This window comes from Oryctolagus cuniculus, chromosome 12 (assembly GCF_964237555.1).
Source record: "Oryctolagus cuniculus chromosome 12, mOryCun1.1, whole genome shotgun sequence".
Lineage (NCBI taxonomy): Eukaryota > Metazoa > Chordata > Mammalia > Lagomorpha > Leporidae > Oryctolagus > Oryctolagus cuniculus.
This window is the reverse complement of record NC_091443.1, coordinates 106847872-106867554: the sequence shown is the minus strand read 5'-3', so window position 1 is coordinate 106867554 and position 19683 is coordinate 106847872. Positions and strand designations below refer to the sequence as shown.

At 50.4% G+C, this 19683-nt stretch overlaps 1 protein-coding gene across 3 annotated transcripts in view; it reads left to right on the top strand.

The window, feature by feature from the left end:
- The window catches only part of ETFA (electron transfer flavoprotein subunit alpha), a 93446-nt gene extending 74037 nt beyond the window's left edge, over window positions 1–19409 (top strand). For 2 of the 3 annotated variants that reach the window (XR_001792266.3, XM_002721596.5), the window contains 3 exons: window positions 9293–9358; window positions 14215–14295; window positions 19139–19409. Coding sequence is in view for 1 of the 3 variants with exons in the window: in XM_002721596.5 (XP_002721642.1) it covers window positions 9293–9358; window positions 14215–14295; window positions 19139–19177 (186 nt within the window). In the remaining 2 variants the exon portion in view is untranslated. Of the gene's footprint in view, window positions 1–9292; window positions 9359–14214; window positions 18686–18978 lie in introns of all 3 variants that reach the window. The other variant, XR_011381095.1, reaches the window with a different exon arrangement.
- The last annotated feature ends 274 nt before the right edge of the window (window positions 19410–19683 follow it).

The following is a 19683-nucleotide window of genomic DNA, read 5'->3' as shown; positions in this document are numbered from 1 at the left end:
ATCTTAAAGTTTTGTTTTCAAATATACTTCAGTAAAGCTGGAGAGAAAGAAACCTGCCTTTCACTAGATTTGTATAATCCTGGGAAGCTCAGTGAGCCTGCCTGCTTTCTGTTCTATAAAGTGGGGCTCATTTCTGTCTTAGGGAGTTGGCATAAGTGAAGTAGGTAACTCACGGGAACACGCACGTCAGCGACAGTACCTGTGACCCTGGGGGTTGGTGGGTGGGCTTGAATCCCCCCGACACATTACAGGCTGGTCTGTACAGCAGCAGCGGCTGGTGAGTGGGACAATGTCAGCCTTAAACAGTGTGAGTGGAATCCTCTGTGCCTGTACCGCTCAGCTCGCCAGGGTCCTCCTGATACTGCACAGAGAGCTGTCAGGACAGAGCACAGTGAGTTGTGCTTTGTGTTTTGGGACTCTTCCAAAACAAGACGGGACTCCAGCACAGGCTGGCAGAGGAAATAGTTTGGCCTTTTAAACGAGCAGCAGGATGAACTCTGGCAATATCAACGCAAGGAGGCTTGTAGTAATAGATACATTCATTTAACTCAGAACCTGGCGTTTGTCCCGTGTGGGGGTGTAACAGTCACTGTGGAAGGCTGCACCTCTGTAGTCTCTTGAGTCAGGACTTCCTCTTGCCCCTCTGTGAAACTTAAGGGCACTGTTTTGATCACAGACCATTGGATTGATCTCTACGCTCTAGTTTAGTTAGAACTGCGTATGTGATGTGCATTTGATCTTTTTTCCTTAAAGATCTGTAGTTCTCCTCCCAAGTCTTTTCTAGAAGGGGAGACTCAGTAGGAAATAGATTTGAAATCTGAGTTTTTAGAGAAGGAGCATGATTGCCTGGGTTTTCTGCTCTGTGTGCTCCAGATTCTACAACTCCATTCATATCCATATTTAATGTAAACAAAGTAGATGTTTGGATCTCTCCATTCGTTGTTTTAAGTAAAGCAGATCTGAAATGGCTGCAGGCAGAATACTGTTCCAATTCTAGGAGAATGTGAATTTATGAGTTTACATAATTAACACATGTAATTTCAACTTTATATTGTGTATATATACATTATACGATAAAGTTGGTATGTCTTGATACCGCCATCTGGAATATATATCCCTGCATGAATATTGTGTTAGAGATTTGTTTTAAAAAAAAAAAAAAAAAAACTTCACCCCAACTTCTAGACCAGAATTATCTAGGAACTGGGGCAGAAATGACAGTTTAGCTCACTAGTTTTCTGTCTTCCTTGTTTTCTCATATGCATCTAAGGTTTGAAATATGAGGGTACTTCAGAAAGTTTGTGGAAAATGGAATCAAAAGGTTAAATATTTGGTGCAAAAATTTGAAATTATGCATGAGTTTTCTTTTTTTAACTTTTATTTAGTAAATATAAATTTCCAAAGTACAGTTTATGGATTACAATGGCTTTCCCCCCCATAACTTCCCTCCCACCCACAACCCTCCCATCTCCCACTCCCTCTCCCATTCCATTAGCATCAAGATTCGTTTTCAATTCTTTTTATATACAGAAGATCAATTAAGATTTCAACAGTTTGCACCCACACAGAAACACAAAGTGTAAACTACTGTTTGAATACTAGTTATAGCATTTATTCACATTGAACAACACATTAAGGACAGAGATCCTACATGAGGAGTAAGTGCAAAGTGACTCCTGTTGTTGACTTAACGATTTGTTATGGCGTCAGTAATCTCCCTAGGCTCTTGTCATGAGTTGCCAAGGCTATGGAAGCCTTTTGAGTTCGCCGACTCCGATCTTATTTAGACAAAGTCATAGTCAAAGTGGAAGTTCTTTCCTCCCTTCAGAGAAAGGTACCTCCTCCTTTGATGGCCCGTTCTTTCCACTGGGATCTCACTCGCAGAGATCTTTCATTTAGGTTTTTTTTTTTTTTGTTTTTGTTTTTGCCAGAGTGTCTTGGCTTTCCACTATGCATGATTTTTTCATAATGTGCGTTTTCTGTGAACTTTTTGAAGATTCCCCTATGTTTACTTTAAAATTATATATCTTTATTTATTTAGGAGGCAGAGAGAGAAACAGAACAAGAGAGAACTCTCAACCTTGGGGACTGGGCCAGGCCAAAGGCAGGAGCTAGGGACTCAGTCTCTGCCTCCCCCTGGGTGGCAGGGATCCACCTCCCTGAGCCGTCACCTGCGGCCTCCCAGAGGGCACGTTAGCAGGAAGCCGGATCAGGAGTGGGGCTGGATATTGAACCCAGGTGCTCTGATAGGGGATGTGGCCATCTTAACCAGCGGTTCCTCTTTGTACCATGTCAGCTGCGTTCCAAATTCTGCCTTTTTTGATGTCTTATTCCAGGTTGTTTTTGACTCAGATGTATTATGATCTTTTCTTTACAATTAGGAGTTTTGAAAGTAGGTTTTTTAATGTCCTTCTAGAGTTGTAGGAAAAAATGGTAACCTACTGGAGAACAAAGTCTATAGGAGGAGTGGCTTCTCAGCATACAGACTTAACCATTCTAAACTCGTAGTTGTCATCTGCTTTTGGTTTTCCTGTCTCGGTCCACTCTGGCTGACATGTGATGGACTTGGTCATCTGTTGGTCGCTCTTGGTGGGCCGTGCCGAGAGCCTGTGCGACGAGGCTGCAGCTCTGCCACGCTGCGGACTCTTCCCTGTTTCCCCCCTCTCCCCTGAATGGTCCTGCCCTGAGCCAGCGCGGGTGAAGCAGACACACAGGCTAACGCTAGTCTGCTCTAGCCCTGTCGTCAGACCACGTGCACGCTCCGGGGGGAGCTGACCGGCGCTGTCCACGTGCACACTCCTGGGGAGCTGACCGAGGCTGTCCACATGCTCACTCCTGGGGGAGCTGACCGGCACTGTCCACGTGCACGCTCCTGGGGGAGCTGACCGACACTGTCCACGTGCTCACTCCTGGGGGAGCTGACGACACTGTCCACGTGCACGCTCCTGGGGGAGCTGACCGACACTGTCCACGTGCACGCTCCTGGGGGAGCTGACGACACTGTCCACGTGCACGCTCCTGGGGGAGCTGACCGACACTGTCCACGTGCTCACTCCTGGGGGAGCTGACCGGCACTGTCCACGTGCACGCTCCTGGGGGAGCTGACCGAGGCTGTCCACGTGCTCACTCCTGGGGGAGCTGACCGACACTGTCCACGTGCTCACTCCTGGGGGAGCTGACCGAGGCTGTCCACGTGCTCACTCCTGGGGGAGCTGACCGAGGCTGTCCACGTGCTCACTCCTGGGGGAGCTGACCGAGGCTGTCCACGTGCACACTCCTGGGGGAGCTGACCGACGCTGTCCACGTGCTCACTCCTGGGGGAGCTGACCGACGCTGTCCCCGTGCTCACTCCTGGGGGAGCTGACCGACGCTGTCCTCGTGCACGCTCAAGGGGGAGCTGACCGGCGCTGTCCTCGTGCACGCTCAAGGGGGAGCTGACCGGCGCTGTCCACATGCTCACTCCTGGGGGAGCTGACCGACGCTGTCCTCGTGCACGCTCAAGGGGGAGCTGACCGGCGCTGTCCTCGTGCACGCTCATGGGGGAGCTGACCGAGGCTGTCCTCGTGCTCACTCCTGGGGGAGCTGACCAAGGCTGTCCACGTGCACGCTCCTGGGGGAGTGGACTGATGCTGTCCACGTGCACGCTCCTGGGGGAGCTGACCGGCGCTGTCCACGTGCACGCTCCTGGGGGAGTGGACTGATGCTGTCCGCGTGCACACTCCTGGGGGAGCTGACCGACACTGTCCGTGTGCACGCTCCTGGGGGAGCTGACCGACGCTGTCCTTCAGCTCGTTGTGTGATTCTTTGGGTGACCACCAAGATGACTGTGACTAAGGGACACCTGGAATCTTCCTGGTCTGCAGGAGAGTCTACCATTAAATTTACTTCACCTTTCTTTTCAAGTGGCTGGTTACTTGACAATTTTATATTAATTATGTGGCTTGCGAGATATTTACGTCGAATATCTCTGTTGCAGGCTTAACCGTGTTATACTGATGTCCTAATGTGCAGGCATGGGGCAGCCCTTCCCTTAGCTTCTGCCCCAGGCTCCTCTGGAGAAGCAGGGTCAGACAGTACCTGTCTGAACGCCAGGTCCCCTGTCCCGGGCTGGGTGCGGCAGCAGCGATGTCAGTGCTTGTTTTCCTGAGGAAGTGGCCAGAACCGAGTCACCTGCTCTGACCATGCTGAATGCACAGGCTGGTTACGTTTCTGTACAGATGGTAAGATCGCGTTGCGATCATGTTTCTGAGACTGCAGCTTGGTCCCAAAGCTAGAAGACCCATTTGAAACCTGCTGTGAAAGCTTGTGTGTCCGGGGGACTTGGGAGCGGGAGCATCTGGGTGGACTGCGACAGTGGGCTGCGACAGAGTCAGGCTCCTGCCCCTGGCATGCTTCTGCCCCTCAGGAAGGGAGGGGTCGCAGGAGAGGCTCCGCTCTCAGGCCTCTTGGCTGTTTTCAATGGTCGGGTTACTGGCTCTGATGAACTCGCCTTGGTCCGTCTCGTTGGATGTGAGCTTCTTGAGGACAGGGGACAGAGCATTGGTCATCGTCCTGTGACCTGTAAGGTACAAAACAACAGTAAAAGCCGTCAACTGGCATCACTCAGCTTGTTCCTCAGTGTTTAGATACACTTGGAAAATTGCACAATGTGTACCACCAGGAACTCTGGCTGCCCACCACTTCTACCGGTCTGCGCAGTTCTTCTCAGGTTACTTTACTGCCATCTGTTGGAAAATCATTGTAATAAGAATGCGAGTCCATTGTGCCTGATGTGACTGGTGCCTTCCTCAGAGTGGTCTAGTGTACAGCCTGCTCAGCTGTACACCCTGGAAGTCCTCTGTCCCGCAGTGGGCTGAGGGAATGAGTATTTTTTAAAGATTTATTTATTTGAAAGCAGAGTTACACAGAGAGAGGAGAGAGAGAGAGAGAAAGAGAGAAAGAAAGAGGTCTTCCATCCGCTGGTTCACTCCCCAGTTTGCTGCAATGACCAGAGCTGTGCCGATCCGAAGCCAGGAGCCAGGAACTTCCTCCGGGTCTCCCACACAGGTGCAGGGCCCCAAGGGTTTAGGCCATCTTCCACTGCTTTCCCAGGCCACAGCAGAGAGCTGGATCAGAAGTGGAGCAGCCAGGTCTTGAACCGGTGCCCATATGGGATGCTGGCACTTCAGGCCAGGACATTAACCCGCTGTGCCACAACACCGGCCCCAGGGAATGAATATTTGAACAAACCTTGGCCTGTGAGTGCTGCACCAGTGTGTCTTGGGAAACTACTGCTACCTGTTTTCCAGATGAGCAAGTGGAGGCGCAGACAGGTTATATAACTGACCCAAGGTTACGTGTGTGTCAGCTGGCGGAGCTGGGATTTGAACCTGGAAGTGAGACTCCTGAGCCTTGGTTCTTTTTTTTTTTTTTAAAGATTTATTTATTTAGTCATTTGAGAGGTAGAGTTACAGGGGAGGAAAGACAGATCTTCCATCTCCTTGTTTACTCTCCAAATAGCCGCAGTGACCAGGGCTAGGCCAGGCTGAAGCCAGGATCCAGGAGCTGCTTCCTGGTCTCCAAGCCCTTGGGCCATGCTCCACTGCTCTCCCAGGCACATTAAGCAGGGAGCTGAATTGTAGGCGGAGCAGCTGGGACACACACCGTTGCCCGTATGACCCGCTGAGCCACAGGGCCAGCCTCGTAGCCACAATGATTTACTGCTGTGGCACACTCCGTGAGGCCATGTCACACGCTGTGGTTTCCTGTTGCTGTGTCCGTCTCAGCCCGCTGTGAGGTGGTCTGGACCGCAGCCTCGGAGCTGTGTGGACAAGTCCACCGCTGCGGTCTCTCTCCGTTTTGGCAAAGGCCAGGCCCCACTTAACGTTCACGGCAGTGCCGTCCTGGGCCTCTTCTCCCTGCTGTTTTTACTTCTCGGTCATCCTGGTTCTTGCACCTGAGTGACCAACCCAGACTGATCGCAGCTGTGTGGAGGCCTCTGTTTCTCCCTCTTGTAGGTCCTTGCCTGCCCTCAAAGAAGCTGCTAGCACTGTCCCGTAGCTCATCTTACCCACCTCTTCTTGAACCTTAATTGCCTTTCTTCCCTCCAGCATCTTCTCTCATTTCCTTCCCCGTTGTCCCAGAGTCTGACTTAGCAGGCGGGGGCCTCGGGCAGAGATGGTTTGGTTCTGTTGGGAAGCAGTAGCAGTAGCTGGAGTGCTCCATAAATTAGCTTCCGTGGAATTTTGAACGTTCGAATTATCATTGTCAAGACGTGGAAATGCTTTCTGAGCCACGAAGATGCATCCTAAGATATTAATCTAATTGCATATGCACGTCCTTTTAAAAGGGAAAAAAAAAGCCACTCTTTGTGCCCGAGAGCTTCTGAGCCCAGAACAGCGGCCCAGACCCCAAGCCCATCCTGGGCTGGGGTTCAGGGGTTCCGTGTTCGTGCTGAGAGCCTTTGGCACTATTCACAATGGTCAGAGTGGCCCCAGAGCACCTGTCTTAGTTTTGCTCTGTCCCGTGATCTTACTTCCTTAGTGACATGTATAGGATTCATTTGGGAGGTGGGGATGCCCCCCCCCCCCCCCCCGTTCCTAGTGAGGTTTGTTTATGGTTGTTGCCAGAGCAACTGGAATTTGTGTTAGCACTGTGTGGTGCAGATGGAGCTTTAAGACTTACTGTGCCTGCTCATGTGGTCTTGGGTCCCAGGTTGTAGTTGGCCCACTAGATGCGATCCAGCCGGAATCACGGGGCATGCACTCGCTCTTCGCCCTCCCCCTCCCCCTGCATTTGACTTTGTGCAGTGTCCCTCCCCACCCTAAGACAGTCTCCATAAGCCAGAGTGCTCCTAGCTTCAGAATTGGATAATTATCAAGCAAGTTGAATGAGAAAACGGGCTCAGCACATTTTCAGACGATCAACTCAACTTTGGAGACCAGATTGTTTCCTTTAAGGGCACACGGTGGACACTTTATGTCTTTAAAGATAAGGCCTAGTGACACTGTGTGTGCTGGCAGTGAGGGGCCACCTGGCCCTGTGGTTCTTAGCTCCGAGTGCAGTGTCTGGGGAACGTTTTTATAAAGCTCCTGTCCTGGGGCCGTCCCTCCTCTGTCCACAGTTAGGGAAGTTGAGGCCGCAAGAGGGGAATTGACTTGCATGTGACCCTGTACATGGAGATGCTCCGAAAAATCCTAAGCCTAGAACAGCTCATGTTATGCCAGCCATCAGCTGCAACGCTCTCTTTTTTTTGGAGTGAGCAGTTGTTAAGTTAGATCTTCAGCAGGGTAGAGAACAAGGTGAGACCCCCGACACCGTGTCTGCCTCAGTGCCTGTCTGTCATTCACGTTGAGGAGAGACCCGACCGTCAGTTGTGATAAAATCCTGGTGTCAGTCTGGATATGTGATAGGTACCGCCTACCCAAGCCAGGACGGGCTGCTTCAGCTTGTGTGTATAGGAAGCGGTTTTTGGTTGAAGAGGTTTTTGTTTTGTTTTGTTTTTAGATTTATTTATTTATTTGAAAGGCAGAGTTACAGAGAGAGACAAGGAGAGGCAGAGAGAGAGAGGTCTTCCATCCGCTGGTTCACTCAGTTGGCTGCAACGGCCAGAGCTGCACCTGTCTGAAGCCAGGAGCCAGGAGTTTCTTCTGGGTCTCCCATGTGGGTACAAGGGCCCAAGGACTTGGGCCATCTTCCACTGCTTTCCCAGGCTATAGCAGAGAGCTTGATCGGAAGTGGGGTAGCTGGGACTCAAACTGCCACCTATATGGGATGCCAGCACTTGCAGGTGGCGGCTTTACCCGCTATGCCACAGCACTGGCCCCAAGAGAGTGATCTTCCATCCGCTGGTTTACTCTCCAAACGGCAGCAATGGCCAGGGCTGGGCCAGGCCAAAGCCAGGAGCCAGGAGCTTCATCCAGCCTCTCATGTGCGTGACAGGGGCCCAAGTACCAGTGCCATCTTCTGCTGTCCTTCCCGGGGCACCAGCAGGGAGTTGGATTGAAAGCAAAGCAGCCAGGTCATGAACTGGCGCCCAAGTGGGAGGCCCGCGCTGCAGGCCCCACTCACAGTGCACAGCAGCGGCCTCTCCGCTGAAGCTTTAATTCTGACTGCTAGACGGTCGTGCTGGGCTCTTTTAATGAAGCAGGGTTTTAATCCGTTTTCCATGACAGTGAATTTTAATTTTCCACCATGGGTATCTTAAACATTTTAGATAAGGGGAGACAAAACAGCTTCTCCTTTTTGCAATTCCTGGAGGCAGAGGGACAGGAAGAGGATGAAATACCAGCAGCATTTACTGAGAAAAGCACAGTGCAAGCAGGCCCTGTTGTTAGGTGCTGGAGATACAGAGGCTCAGCCCACACCTCTGGACCTCTGGGAAGTTGTTTTTTTTTTTTTTTTTTTTTGGTAGGGAATTCTTGTGCCTCTCTGTGTGTGTGTGTGTGTGTGTGTGTGTGTGTTTAGAATCTCTCCAGATTGGTTTGTATTTCTACTTTTTTCTAAATGTGCAATTTAATTAATATAACCTAATGACCAGTTGAACAGGTATCCTCCTGTGAGAAGGAAAACCACCAGGTTGAGGTCTGTTCTAGTATGTTGATGAGTTTGTGTGTTTTTATGTTGGTGTACAACGTCTGTCTGTTGTGAATGAGTACGTAGAGCGGGTGTGGGTTGTACAGCAGTTTCCAAATGAGTGCCTCGCGGGAGGCTGCCTCACAGACAGGTGTGAGACTGGCGTGCTAACGCAGGGACTGCTCCATAGTGGTGCTGGGTAGTCCTCATTGTCTGCATGTTCGTTTTTAAGCAGTCCTGCTGTTTATTCATTGTCACCTGAGAGAGCTAGCCAGCCTCCATCCTCTGGTTCTCTCCCGAGATGTGCACAGCAGAGGGGGCTGGGCCAGGCGCAAGCTGGGAGCTCAGTCAGGGCTCTTCTGTGGGCGGCAGAGACCCAGCCGCTTGAGCCATCGCCACGGCTTCCCAGGGTCTGCACTGACTGAAGTTGGAATCAGGAACTGGAGCTGAGACTCGAACCCAGGCACTCTGCCGTGGGATGTGGGCATCCTAACTGCTAGGCTAAACGCCCACTCCTGACCGCATGTTTGCTATCATACCAGCACCACTATAGGAGTTCACAGGGAGAAGAGAAATGAGCTGAGGAGGTCAGGTAAAAAGAAAAGCATAATTTAAATAATACATATTGCATACATTCTGTTTTAACATATGTTTTGCCCAGGACTTAAATTGCTAATGGAAAACACTTGGGAAAGTGTTATATAAGAACATATTAATAATGTGGTCCCTTCTGTTTCAGGAGCTTTATATTGCTGTTGGAATATCTGGAGCCATCCAACATTTAGCTGGAATGAAAGACAGCAAGGTATTGTACACAGTGATATTGATGATAAAAGGAATAGCTTTCACATTTTAAAATTTGCATTTTACTGTATTTCCATTAAGTAACAATGTGTGTGGTTGAGCCATTCATAGTAGCATAGATCTGGGAACTGGAAGAAGTAGTAAAGTGCCATTCGCTGCCTGCAGACATACCCCTGGCGGGAGAGGCAGTGCTGTGCCCCAGGAAGGGGGTGAACCTGAGCTGCCACCCCTGCGGGCCTACAGCAGGACGCGTCCCTCTGCCTCTCCAACACGACGCTGCATGATGTTCCCCAGTGTCTCCTTCCGCCCTGACCGTCTGTGGGTCAAAATGTGAGGCTTCAGTACCATGGTCGGGCTCTGACTGCCAGCTAGCTTCTGAGGTTCTGAGGGTGGTTCTCTTTCCACCTGCTGCACCCAGGTCTCCTGCCAGCCCCTGACCCCACCTCAATGGGCCCCTCTTCACGGGTTGGTACCAGAATGTGACCACACATCCTGAGTCAGAGTGTCCGGCATCTTAATACCTCAGTAACTGTCAGCAGCGCCAGGTCTGGAGGAAACCCTTGGTTTCAGCTCATTACTTGGACTGTCTGGAAGTCCTGTGTAATGACTGCATGAGCGTGTATTTCAGAATGTGACACAGTAATTCATGCATGACAACGTGCAGTCTGACTTAGGAACTTCTCTCGTGAAGTCAGAGATGCCTCTGACACTGCTGCATTTGTCCACCCAGATGGAAGCACGATGTAAAAGATAATAAAACTTTTAACAGCCTTAACTTCTGACTCGAAGAAATGCAGGCACTGCCTCTTTGTAGCCTCTAAATGAATTGCTCCGCACCCAGTCAGATTTCACAGTTGGATGGCGGGTTTCTCGACTCAGCTCGGAACACAGGCGTGCCAATGGGGAAGATGTGGCTCAGGCATTAAAGACAAAAACCAACACTCCAGCACCAGCAGCCTTAAGATGTGTTTAGTCAGGCCAGTTCGAACATACCTAAAATTCTGCTTCTCCAAAATAAAGGGTTCTGCCCGCCAGGAGAATCTTGGTGAAAGTCTCCATCCCATGCTAACCTTGTGGACTGTGAGAGACACAGCCTGGACCGTGGCTGTCAGAGCAAGCAGGGAACAGTGGAAGGGAAGACACCAGTCTCGGAGAGCCGAGATGGTCTCTGTGCAGAGTGTTTATTGAGCGTGTTCCTTGTGCTGGGTGCTGGTATGCTTGAAGGACAAAGACACAGTCCCTGATGTCACTGTCTTGTGTAGCTGACAGGCGATCGCTGGTTGTCATTTTCATTATGCTCTAAAATGGCATGTTAGAATGGTTTAAATATGACTGTGGCATTGCCTGCAAGCTGCAGTTTTGATTCGCATCATGGTATAGTTGAGAGAATATGAGATTTGATTGTTACATTAAATAAATCATTGTTATGAAAGCACTTTTGAAGTATATACTTAATGATATGATTGAGTACTGTCTGTGCATTTGAAACTGCTAGGGGGAAAAGCTGGGACTTTTAAGGAACTATCAGGAGATCTCTAGTACAAGAAAGTCTTAATTACTTACAATTAATAATTCAGGAATATTATTATTTTTTAAAAAGATTTATTTATTTATTTTTAAAGGCAGAGTTCAGAGAAAGAGGGAAAGAGAGGGGGAGATTTTCTACCCACTGCTTTAATTCCCTAGATGACCACATTGGCCAGGGGTGGGCCAGGCCAAAGTAAGGAGCTTAGAACTCCATCCGGGTCTCCCACACGGGTGCAGAGGCCCAAGTACTTGGGCCATCTTACGTGGCTTTCCCAGACTCGTTACCAAGAGCTGGATCAGAAGTGGAGCAGCCAGGACTTGACCCAGTGCTCTCGTGGGATGCCGGCACTGCAGGCAGCAGTTCTACCCGTTACGCCACAGCCCCAGACCCAGGACTATTACTGTTTTTAAAAGTGTATTTCAGGGAGGGAGATAGACAAAGAACTCTCTTCCGCTGGCTTACTCCCCAGATGCCTGCAGTGGCTGGTCCTGGGCCACGCCAAAGCCAGTAGCTGGATCAGTCTGGGTCTGCCATATGAATGACAAGGACCCACGTACTTGAGCCATTGCCTGCTGCCTCCCAGGATGGGCACTAGCAGGAAGTTGGAATCGGGAACAGAAATGGGACTCAAACTTGGGCACACCCATGAGGAACACGGGCGTCCCAACTGGCCACCCAAGCACCAGATCAGATGCTTACCCCAGAAGTATTATTTTAATAACCCTAAAAACTGTAACCATTACACATCTTGGTTTTTAAATACCATGGTGATTTCTTGCCTGTAGTTCTGTGCTGTTTCTTTAAAAGTGACTTTTTTTTTTTTTTTTTTTGACAGGCAGAGTGGACAGTGAGAGAGAGAGACAGAGAGAAAGGTCTTCCTTTGCCATTGGTTCACCCTCCAATGGCTGCCGCGGCCGGCGCAACGCGCTGATCCGATGGCAGGAGCCAGGAGCCAGGTGCTTTTCCTGGTCTCCCATGGGGTGCAGGGCCCAAGCACCTGGGCCATCCTCCACTGCACTCCCGGGCCACAGCAGAGAGCTGGCCTGGAAGAGGGGCAACTGGGACAGAATCCGGCGCCCCAACCGGGACTAGAACCCGGTGTGCCGGCGCCGCTAGGCGGAGAATTAGCCTAGTGAGCCGCGGCGCCGGCTTAAAAGTGACTTTTATACAGCGAGAGGGAAAAGCTGTCAGGTGATTAAACTGTCAGAGGTTTGACTCTAGCCACCAGGAGAATCGTTCACCGTCATGAGTGGGCTAGATCTCCGCTGTTAGCCGTGAAGCAGGCCAGGCGCTCCCAGGAACACCTCCTGCAGACCTGTGCCCGCGATTCCGTCCTTGTCTTGTCACTTTGGATTTTAGCTCCATAGTGAAACTCGTCTGTTGTCTCGATGGGAAGTTACCTGGGCTGCACTGTGCTCCGGCCTCAGCTGTCCTGGCACTGTCTGCACATCTGTTGGAGGGACCCTCCCGAGTAGTCACATATCAGAATACTTCGTACATGCTTAAACAGCAACTCCTTCCTCCAGATGTGGTAGCAGGTGGAAATGTAGATACGCTGAGAGATTTGAGTTATTTATAACGTTACCTGTTAAAATAATGTATTAGAGTCAAACTAATTTTACTTTAATTGCATTGGTGTTAGAAGCACCTAGAAGAGGGGCTGGCGCCATGGCTCACTTGGTTAATCCTCCGCCTGCGGTGCTGGCATCCCATATGGGCGTTGGGTTCTAGTCCCAGTTGTTCCTCTTCCAGGCCAGCTCTCTGCTGTGGCCAGGGAGTGCAGTGGAGGATGGCCCAAGTGCTTGGGCCCTGCACCCCATGGGAGACCAGGAGAAGCACCTGGCTCCTGTCATCGGATCAGCACATCACCGGCCTTAACGGCCATTTGGGGAGTGAACCAATGGAAGGAAGACCTTTCTCTCTGTCTCTGTCTCTCACTGTCTACAACTCTACCTGTCCAATAAATTTTAAAAAAATTTTTTTTAATTTACAAAAAAGAATCATCTAGAAGAGGGAATGCTGAACTCTGTGATGTATAAAAACACCTGCTGCTAATAAAAGAGTAAAAGTGACTTTTCATTCTGTTAATAATCTGACATAACCTTCCACATTTAGGGTTTTTCTGCAGGGCATAAGAGAAATATTTGGTAGTTTTTGTAAGAGATGTAGTAATTTGCTTCTTTTAGTGCATATATTTGCTGAATATGTAAGATCTTAAAATTTTTTTGTCTTAAAGTTCTTTTTTTTCTTTATTTAAATATTGTATTTATTTATTCAAGAGACAGTTACAGACAGAGGGAAAGACGGAAAAGTCTTCCATCTGTTGGTTCACTCTCCAAATGGCTGCAAAGGACAGAGCTGGGACAATCCAAAGCCAGGATCCAGGAGCTTCTTTTGGGTCTCCCACATGGGTGCCAGGGCCCAAGCACTTGGACCATCCTCCACTGCCTTCCTAGGCCATAAGCAGAGAGCTGGACTGGAAGTGGAGCAGCTGGGACTGGAACTGGCATCCATATGGGATGCTGGCACCATAGGTGGAGGCTTAGTCCACTGTAGCACAGTGCCAGCCACACCTTTTTTGTTTTGTTTTGTTTTGTTTTTTAAGATTTATTTATTTGTTTGAAAGGAAGAGTTAAAGACAGAGGGAGAGACAGAGCGAGATCTTCCATCTGCTGGTTTACTCTCTAAATAACCACAATGACCAGGCCGGGGCTGAGCCAGGCAAAAGCCAGGAGCCAGGCGCTTCACCCAGTTTTCCCACGTGGGTGGCAGGGGCCCAAATACTTGGGCCATCCTTTGCTGCTTTCCCCAGACCATTAGCAGGGGACTGGATCAGAATTGGAACAGCTGAGACACAAACTGGTCCCATTTGGCATGCTGGTGTTGCAGGCGGTGACTTTAACCTGCTACGCCACAATGTCCTAACACTCTTTAATAACGGATTGAAAGATAGTTAGCTTTTATATTTTCATAAAGACCTAGAATGATAATTTTAAAATAATAAATGGAATGAAGTATATGGAGGACAAAATAGTTTGAGTTACAAAGGCTATGAATTTAGGTATAAATTTTGCTACTTTTTCACCTAAAAATCAAGCTCTTTTTTCATAAGTCAAAGAATATTAAAAAAAATGATTTAATACTGAGATGGGGTAGCGATGAGTGGAAGATAGTTTTATTATTTTCCAACCTAATTATTTTTAATAAAATTCAAAATATTGGTACCGGTTCATTAAGTTAATCTTATTTGGTAAAGGGAGTTAAAAGAGGATCAACCTATGTGGTAGATTTTCTGTAAAAAAGCCAAACTCTTTGTCTTTCTTTCACAGACAATTGTGGCTATTAACAAAGACCCCGAAGCACCCATATTCCAAGTGGCCGATTATGGAATAGTCGCAGACTTATTTAAGGTAAGACGCTCTGGAAAGAGCTGGGTTGTGGTCCAAGCGCCTCGTAGAGGTGGGATGAGATGATGAAACAAGAGCAGGCAGAGTCTGAGCTAGGCACAGTGTACGCTGTGTGCACCCTCAGTGTGCGTGCTGGCAGTACACATCAGCTGTGCCCTGTTACAGCTACGTCGCCCTGGTGGGTATGCTTGCATCCAGCCTCATCGTTTTCCTCTGAAGGGGACCACGTGGCCCTTGGCATCTGTGTGCTAAGTTAGCACACAATGTGAAGTGACTCAGGCGATTATGGCCTGGGAAGATGCCCTAGAGAAATGATATCAAGCTCTTCTCATTCAAGGGTTCGTTCAGAGACAGCAGATGTTTTGGGAAGAGTGGGCACTGGAGTCCCCTCATCCAACTCAGCCAGCAAGCTCTGCCTGCCGTGTCGACGGCTGAGGGCCTTCACGTGTGGTGGACAGCCCTTCTTCCCGCCCCCAGACCCTTCACGTTTGAGTGGTCTTCCTACCCTGCCACCACCTCCGTTTTGCCCTCAATAGAAAAATTAATTCAGAGATACTAACGTTCCATGAATTACAGGTGCTGAGCCCCTAACATTCTTTGGTCACATTTAGAGGTCATGATTCATGCACGGCCTGGCCTCCTGCAGCCGTCACTCCTGTGGGAATCAGTGCTCTGAGAGGGAGTTCTAATCCCAGGAGGAGTGGGGAGGCACTCACTGCACAGGACACAGAACCACAGCGGGCGCTGGGGGCATCCTTGGCGAGGCTGCAGGCCGAGAGCCAGACCAGGGTGGGCCTCAGCACCGGAGGACTCACCGGCCCCTGTGTGATGAACTAGTGCGTGCACTTAGCATGTCTGTGCTCTGAGTGAAAGTTCCCACTCGATGAGGGGCACAAGTAGGACCCGGTGGGGCTCAGTGACAGAGGCCAGAATGGGCCTTTGCTCTGGTCCAGTGTAGCACATCCTTCCACTCAGGAGCCTGCAAAGAGCCTGGGACTTGCCTTAAGAATACGAGCCCCTTCAGTGACCTTGGGCACTGTACCCTGAAGTAGGAGGTTCAGGTAGGCCCAGGTGTGGAAGAATAAGCGGCAGTGGCAGTCACCGACCACTGGGATGACCCACTAGAAGAGGGATGGTGTGCCAAAGAGGGATATTTTTATATCTGTACAGTGATAACTTTATTCAAATAGCGCAGTATCAGACATGGCTGGGGGTAATCATTCTCTTTATTTAGAAACTCAATTAAATACTTTCATTGCCACAAAAATGAACCATCTTGACATGTTTACAGATTTATTTGAAAGAGTGACAGATCTTCCATCTGCTGGTTCATTCCCCAGATGGCCGCAGCGGCCAGCTCTGGGCCAGGCCACAGCCTGGAGCAAGAAGCGTCATCCTGGTCCCCACGTGGGTGGCAGGGGCCCAGACATTTGGGTCGTTTTCCGCTGCTTATCCCAGGCCATTAGCAGGCAACTAGACTGGAAGTGGGACAGTTGGAACATGAACCGGCACCCATATAGGATGCCATGTTTACTTGCTACGCCACAACGCCAGCCCGCTGGCCTTCTATTTAGAAGTAAATTGTTGATATTACGGTGTGTTTTTCTGTCTCCCCGTGTCCTGTGTGTTGCAGCTCACATGGGGGCTGACGTAATGAAAGCATAAAGTGTTAGACAGTTGGGAAGGCTCCCTGTCCCCCAGCTGCCTCGGGGCGGGAGCTTGATAGCATCCGTCGGTAGAACAGCACTGCCTACCTGGCCTCCTGTGGTGGGGCAGCTCCTGGTCTTGGCATGAGAGAGCGTGTGTGAACTCAGTGGGACATCTCAGTGAAGACTGTCCTAAGACAGCAGGTGGAAGGGGACTTCGGACATCCTCCAGCCCGAGGATCTTGTGCTACGTTTGGTGTCTTAAGAAGCCCACATTTGACTCTGGAGAGACTGGGCCAGGACATCACATTTGTGTGCCTTTTGTGAGCCCTGTTAGGCAGTGACCGTCTCCTGCTGCTCAGAAGTCCTGACTCCTGACAGCAATACCTGTGATGGATTGGGGAAGAAGTAGTGAAAGATCATGAAAATAATAAAATCCCCAGTTTGTTGTAGGTTGCCATTTGTCACTACACAAGGGATACAAGCCAGGTCCATTGTTTATAAGTTGTCCCATAGAGATCTGATCCAGGACAGCTGGTTGTTGGCACAGCTAAGCCAGGCTCCTGCCTCTGTTCTGTTTCATCCCTGTGCCTCTCCAGGTCACCAGGTGCCACAGCCACTGGGTCACGTGTTCCTGGGAGAGGTTTAGAACCACACCTTTGAGGAATGCTAGGAACCTAGGGGATACCCACTGTGCTGAGGTCAGAATGAGTCCAGTAGATGAATATGACAGGCACAGACCTGGTGGGTGTGTTCCTGACTGAGGTCACCCCCTGTTGTTTAATAATCAAATTTTTAAAAAATCAAATTTTTTAAAAAATCCAAGGTCATAGAGATTCAGCCCTGTGTTTTCTTCTCAGAGTTTTACAGTTGGAGCTCACGTGTCTAGGCTGTTGATCCATCTTGAGTGGATTTCTGTTTGTGGCGTGAGATGAGGATCCAGCTCCATTCGTTTGCATGTGGATTTCCGTGTTCTACCACTGTGTGTTAGAGATTGTTTGTCCCCATTGCATTGGCTTGGCCACCGCCATCTTTTTACGCCTTTTTCTCTTCTCCCCAACATAGCTTTTCACTGCAGTCATTATAATCTCTCTCCCGTCCCTGGAACCTGCACGGTTTATGTCTGTCAAGAATCCTTTTCTCCTCCAGGCTGGTGCTCTGAACTCTCATAACCCACACTGACCTCTTCTTCCTCGCAACTCCTGAATTTAGAGCTTTGCTGTCCTTCTCAGCCTCCTAATATTCCCGCATAACATGAGCACATTCCAAGCACCAAACTGTTTATTTTCATTTATTTGAGAAGGAAAGAGGCAGAGACAAACGGAGCTCCCGTCCACTGACTGACATGCACTCCCCGAATACCTGCAATGGCTGGGAGGGGGCCGGGGCCGCAGGTGTGAGCTGAGAACACAACCCAGGTCTCCCTGTGGGTGTCAGGAACCCAACTGGCTGAGGCATGACTGCCACCCCCCAGGGTCTGCACTGGCAGGAAGCTGTTGGGAGCCAGAGCTGAATGTTAAATCCAGGTGCTGTGGTGTGGGGTACAGACATCTTAACTGCTAGCTAAACACTGACCCTGAGCACATGGCTGACTGGGTAGCTCAGCGGCCTCCGTCTGTTCTTTCCTTATGAGCAGGAATTAGGCCTGGGTGTCTCTGTCTCCCTTACTGCTATCCCGAGAAAATACCAAGGTGAATGAAACTGACTTGTATTGTGACCCACATCAGCGGATTCTATTTTTTTTTTTTAATTTTTAATTTTTTTTATTTTTGATTCTCTTTTTAAAATGCGAGTTCCCTCTTACTTGGCCTTGCTGAGTAGGGAGCTGCCTCTGCAGATCTGAGAGAGAACAGGACAGAACGCGGGCTTCCACTCTGCTCCAGCGTCAGAGCTGTGCAGCCCACGCTGGCGCTGTCCCCTCCACAAGGCATTGTGTGGCGTGCTTGGGAAGTCTGAGGGCACTCTAATAAAAAAAAATACAGATAATGGAGACAGAGTTCCCCCAGCTCTTCTGTGGGGGGCATGGAGGGGGACACTCTGTCGGGTTTCGAGACATGGTCTATTCTAAACCAAATGAATGTCTGGCTTCCGGGGCAAAGAAGTTGGCTCTCGCCTGTTTTTTGTGACACACACGGGTCCCGCGTGAGGCCCAGGTAGCATGTCATCCGTGCGCCTGGCATGAGCTCATGGTCTCTCCACCGAGGCACGGGGCGAGTGGTGCCAGCACTTAATGCCGCCTCTGTGCGAATGCCTGCTGGCTCCGTGGTAAACACGGGCCTTTTAATAGGCTGCGGACAAAGTGACATTCAGGAGAAACAGCATGTCGACAATTTCCTTAATAAATTTTGTACGAACGCATTATTTCCACCTAATGGAAATGTAGCTCTCTTAAATAATTGAGAGGCTGTATTCATCAGTGGCAAGTTCAGCCGGGATCTCTGTGAGCCAGGGCAGCCGACGGCCAGTTGCCAGACTGGGTAATTGATACTTCACACAAGTGGCGGGATGCGTCTTCAGGAGGCCTGTGACACTGCGCTGCAGTCCCCACGCCCGCTCGCCCCTGCTGTCTGGGCAGTCACTATGGAGCTCCTCTCTGGGAGCTGCACCTGCAGCCGTGCCACTGCCCAGGCGAAGGGTCACTCAGCTCCATACAGCAGCCAGCCCGGTCGCTGCCCCTCACCGGGTTCGCCCGCATCTGCTGGCTAGTGCCATGTTTCCAGCGGAGCCGTGCTGCAGACTGGCCGCCTGTGGCTCACCTCTAGCCACCAAATGACAGCCAAAGGTGGGGAGGGAGGGAGGGACAGGGGGAGGACAGGTACTGGGGGAGGCTGGCGGGGCCTGACCTGGGAGGAGTCAGGGATGCGGTGAGTGTAGGAAGAAGGCTGGGAAACGGGGGAAGAAACGTGCTCCTCCCAGCCCTGACGAAGAACAGTGGACTTCCTGGATTTTTGTTTTTCTGGTGCCCTCTGGAAGTTTGTGGTTATGTCACAGGGTTCCTTGTCAGCGGGCGGGCTCTTGGCCCTGACAGCCCCGCGTCCAGGGTGGTCCCTCCCTCCCTCCCGGTTTGTGGTTTCCACGGGGATGGGGAGGGTCTGCGCAGTTTCCTGTGGGCTCCCCACCCTGCGGAGGGAGCCGAGGCCTCACCACAGCGCAGGCTCGCGCTGCCTGATTCCTTTTTGCTTTTTCCTTTTAATTTCCAGGTAGTTCCTGAAATGACTGAGCTGCTGAAGAAGAAGTGAATCGTGACGTGGAGAGCCGTGCGAGTGTCAGCCGCAGGCACAGAACTCACGGGGGTCCCACCACGGGGGGCTGCCGTCTGAGCAGGAGGGGCTCCAGCAGACGCCACAGCGCTTTTTTATGAACTATTATCATGTTTCCTGTAATTCTCCGTGGTTCCTAACAATTATATTTTTGAAATTTTCTAATTGTCTAATAAAATCCACAGTAAAGCCTGTCACAGCTTCAAAACTATCAGAGATGTGCCAGCTTCTTAAAGAAACAGAAGAAATTAAGGAAAAGTAGTGAAAACTCATTGGTGACATTGTTTGCCAGGCTTGTCCATGGGGCGGGGCGGGGCGGGGCGGGGCTGGGCTGGGCTGGGCTGGGCCGGGCCGGGCTGGGCCGGGCCGGGCCGGGCCGTGGACCGCCTGTCTTACGGGAGCAGGGAGTTAGATGAAGGGACTCAGACTGAAGAAGCTGACTGCAAAGGGTGAATGTTCTCCCGCAGCCACCCAGCCTTCAGAAA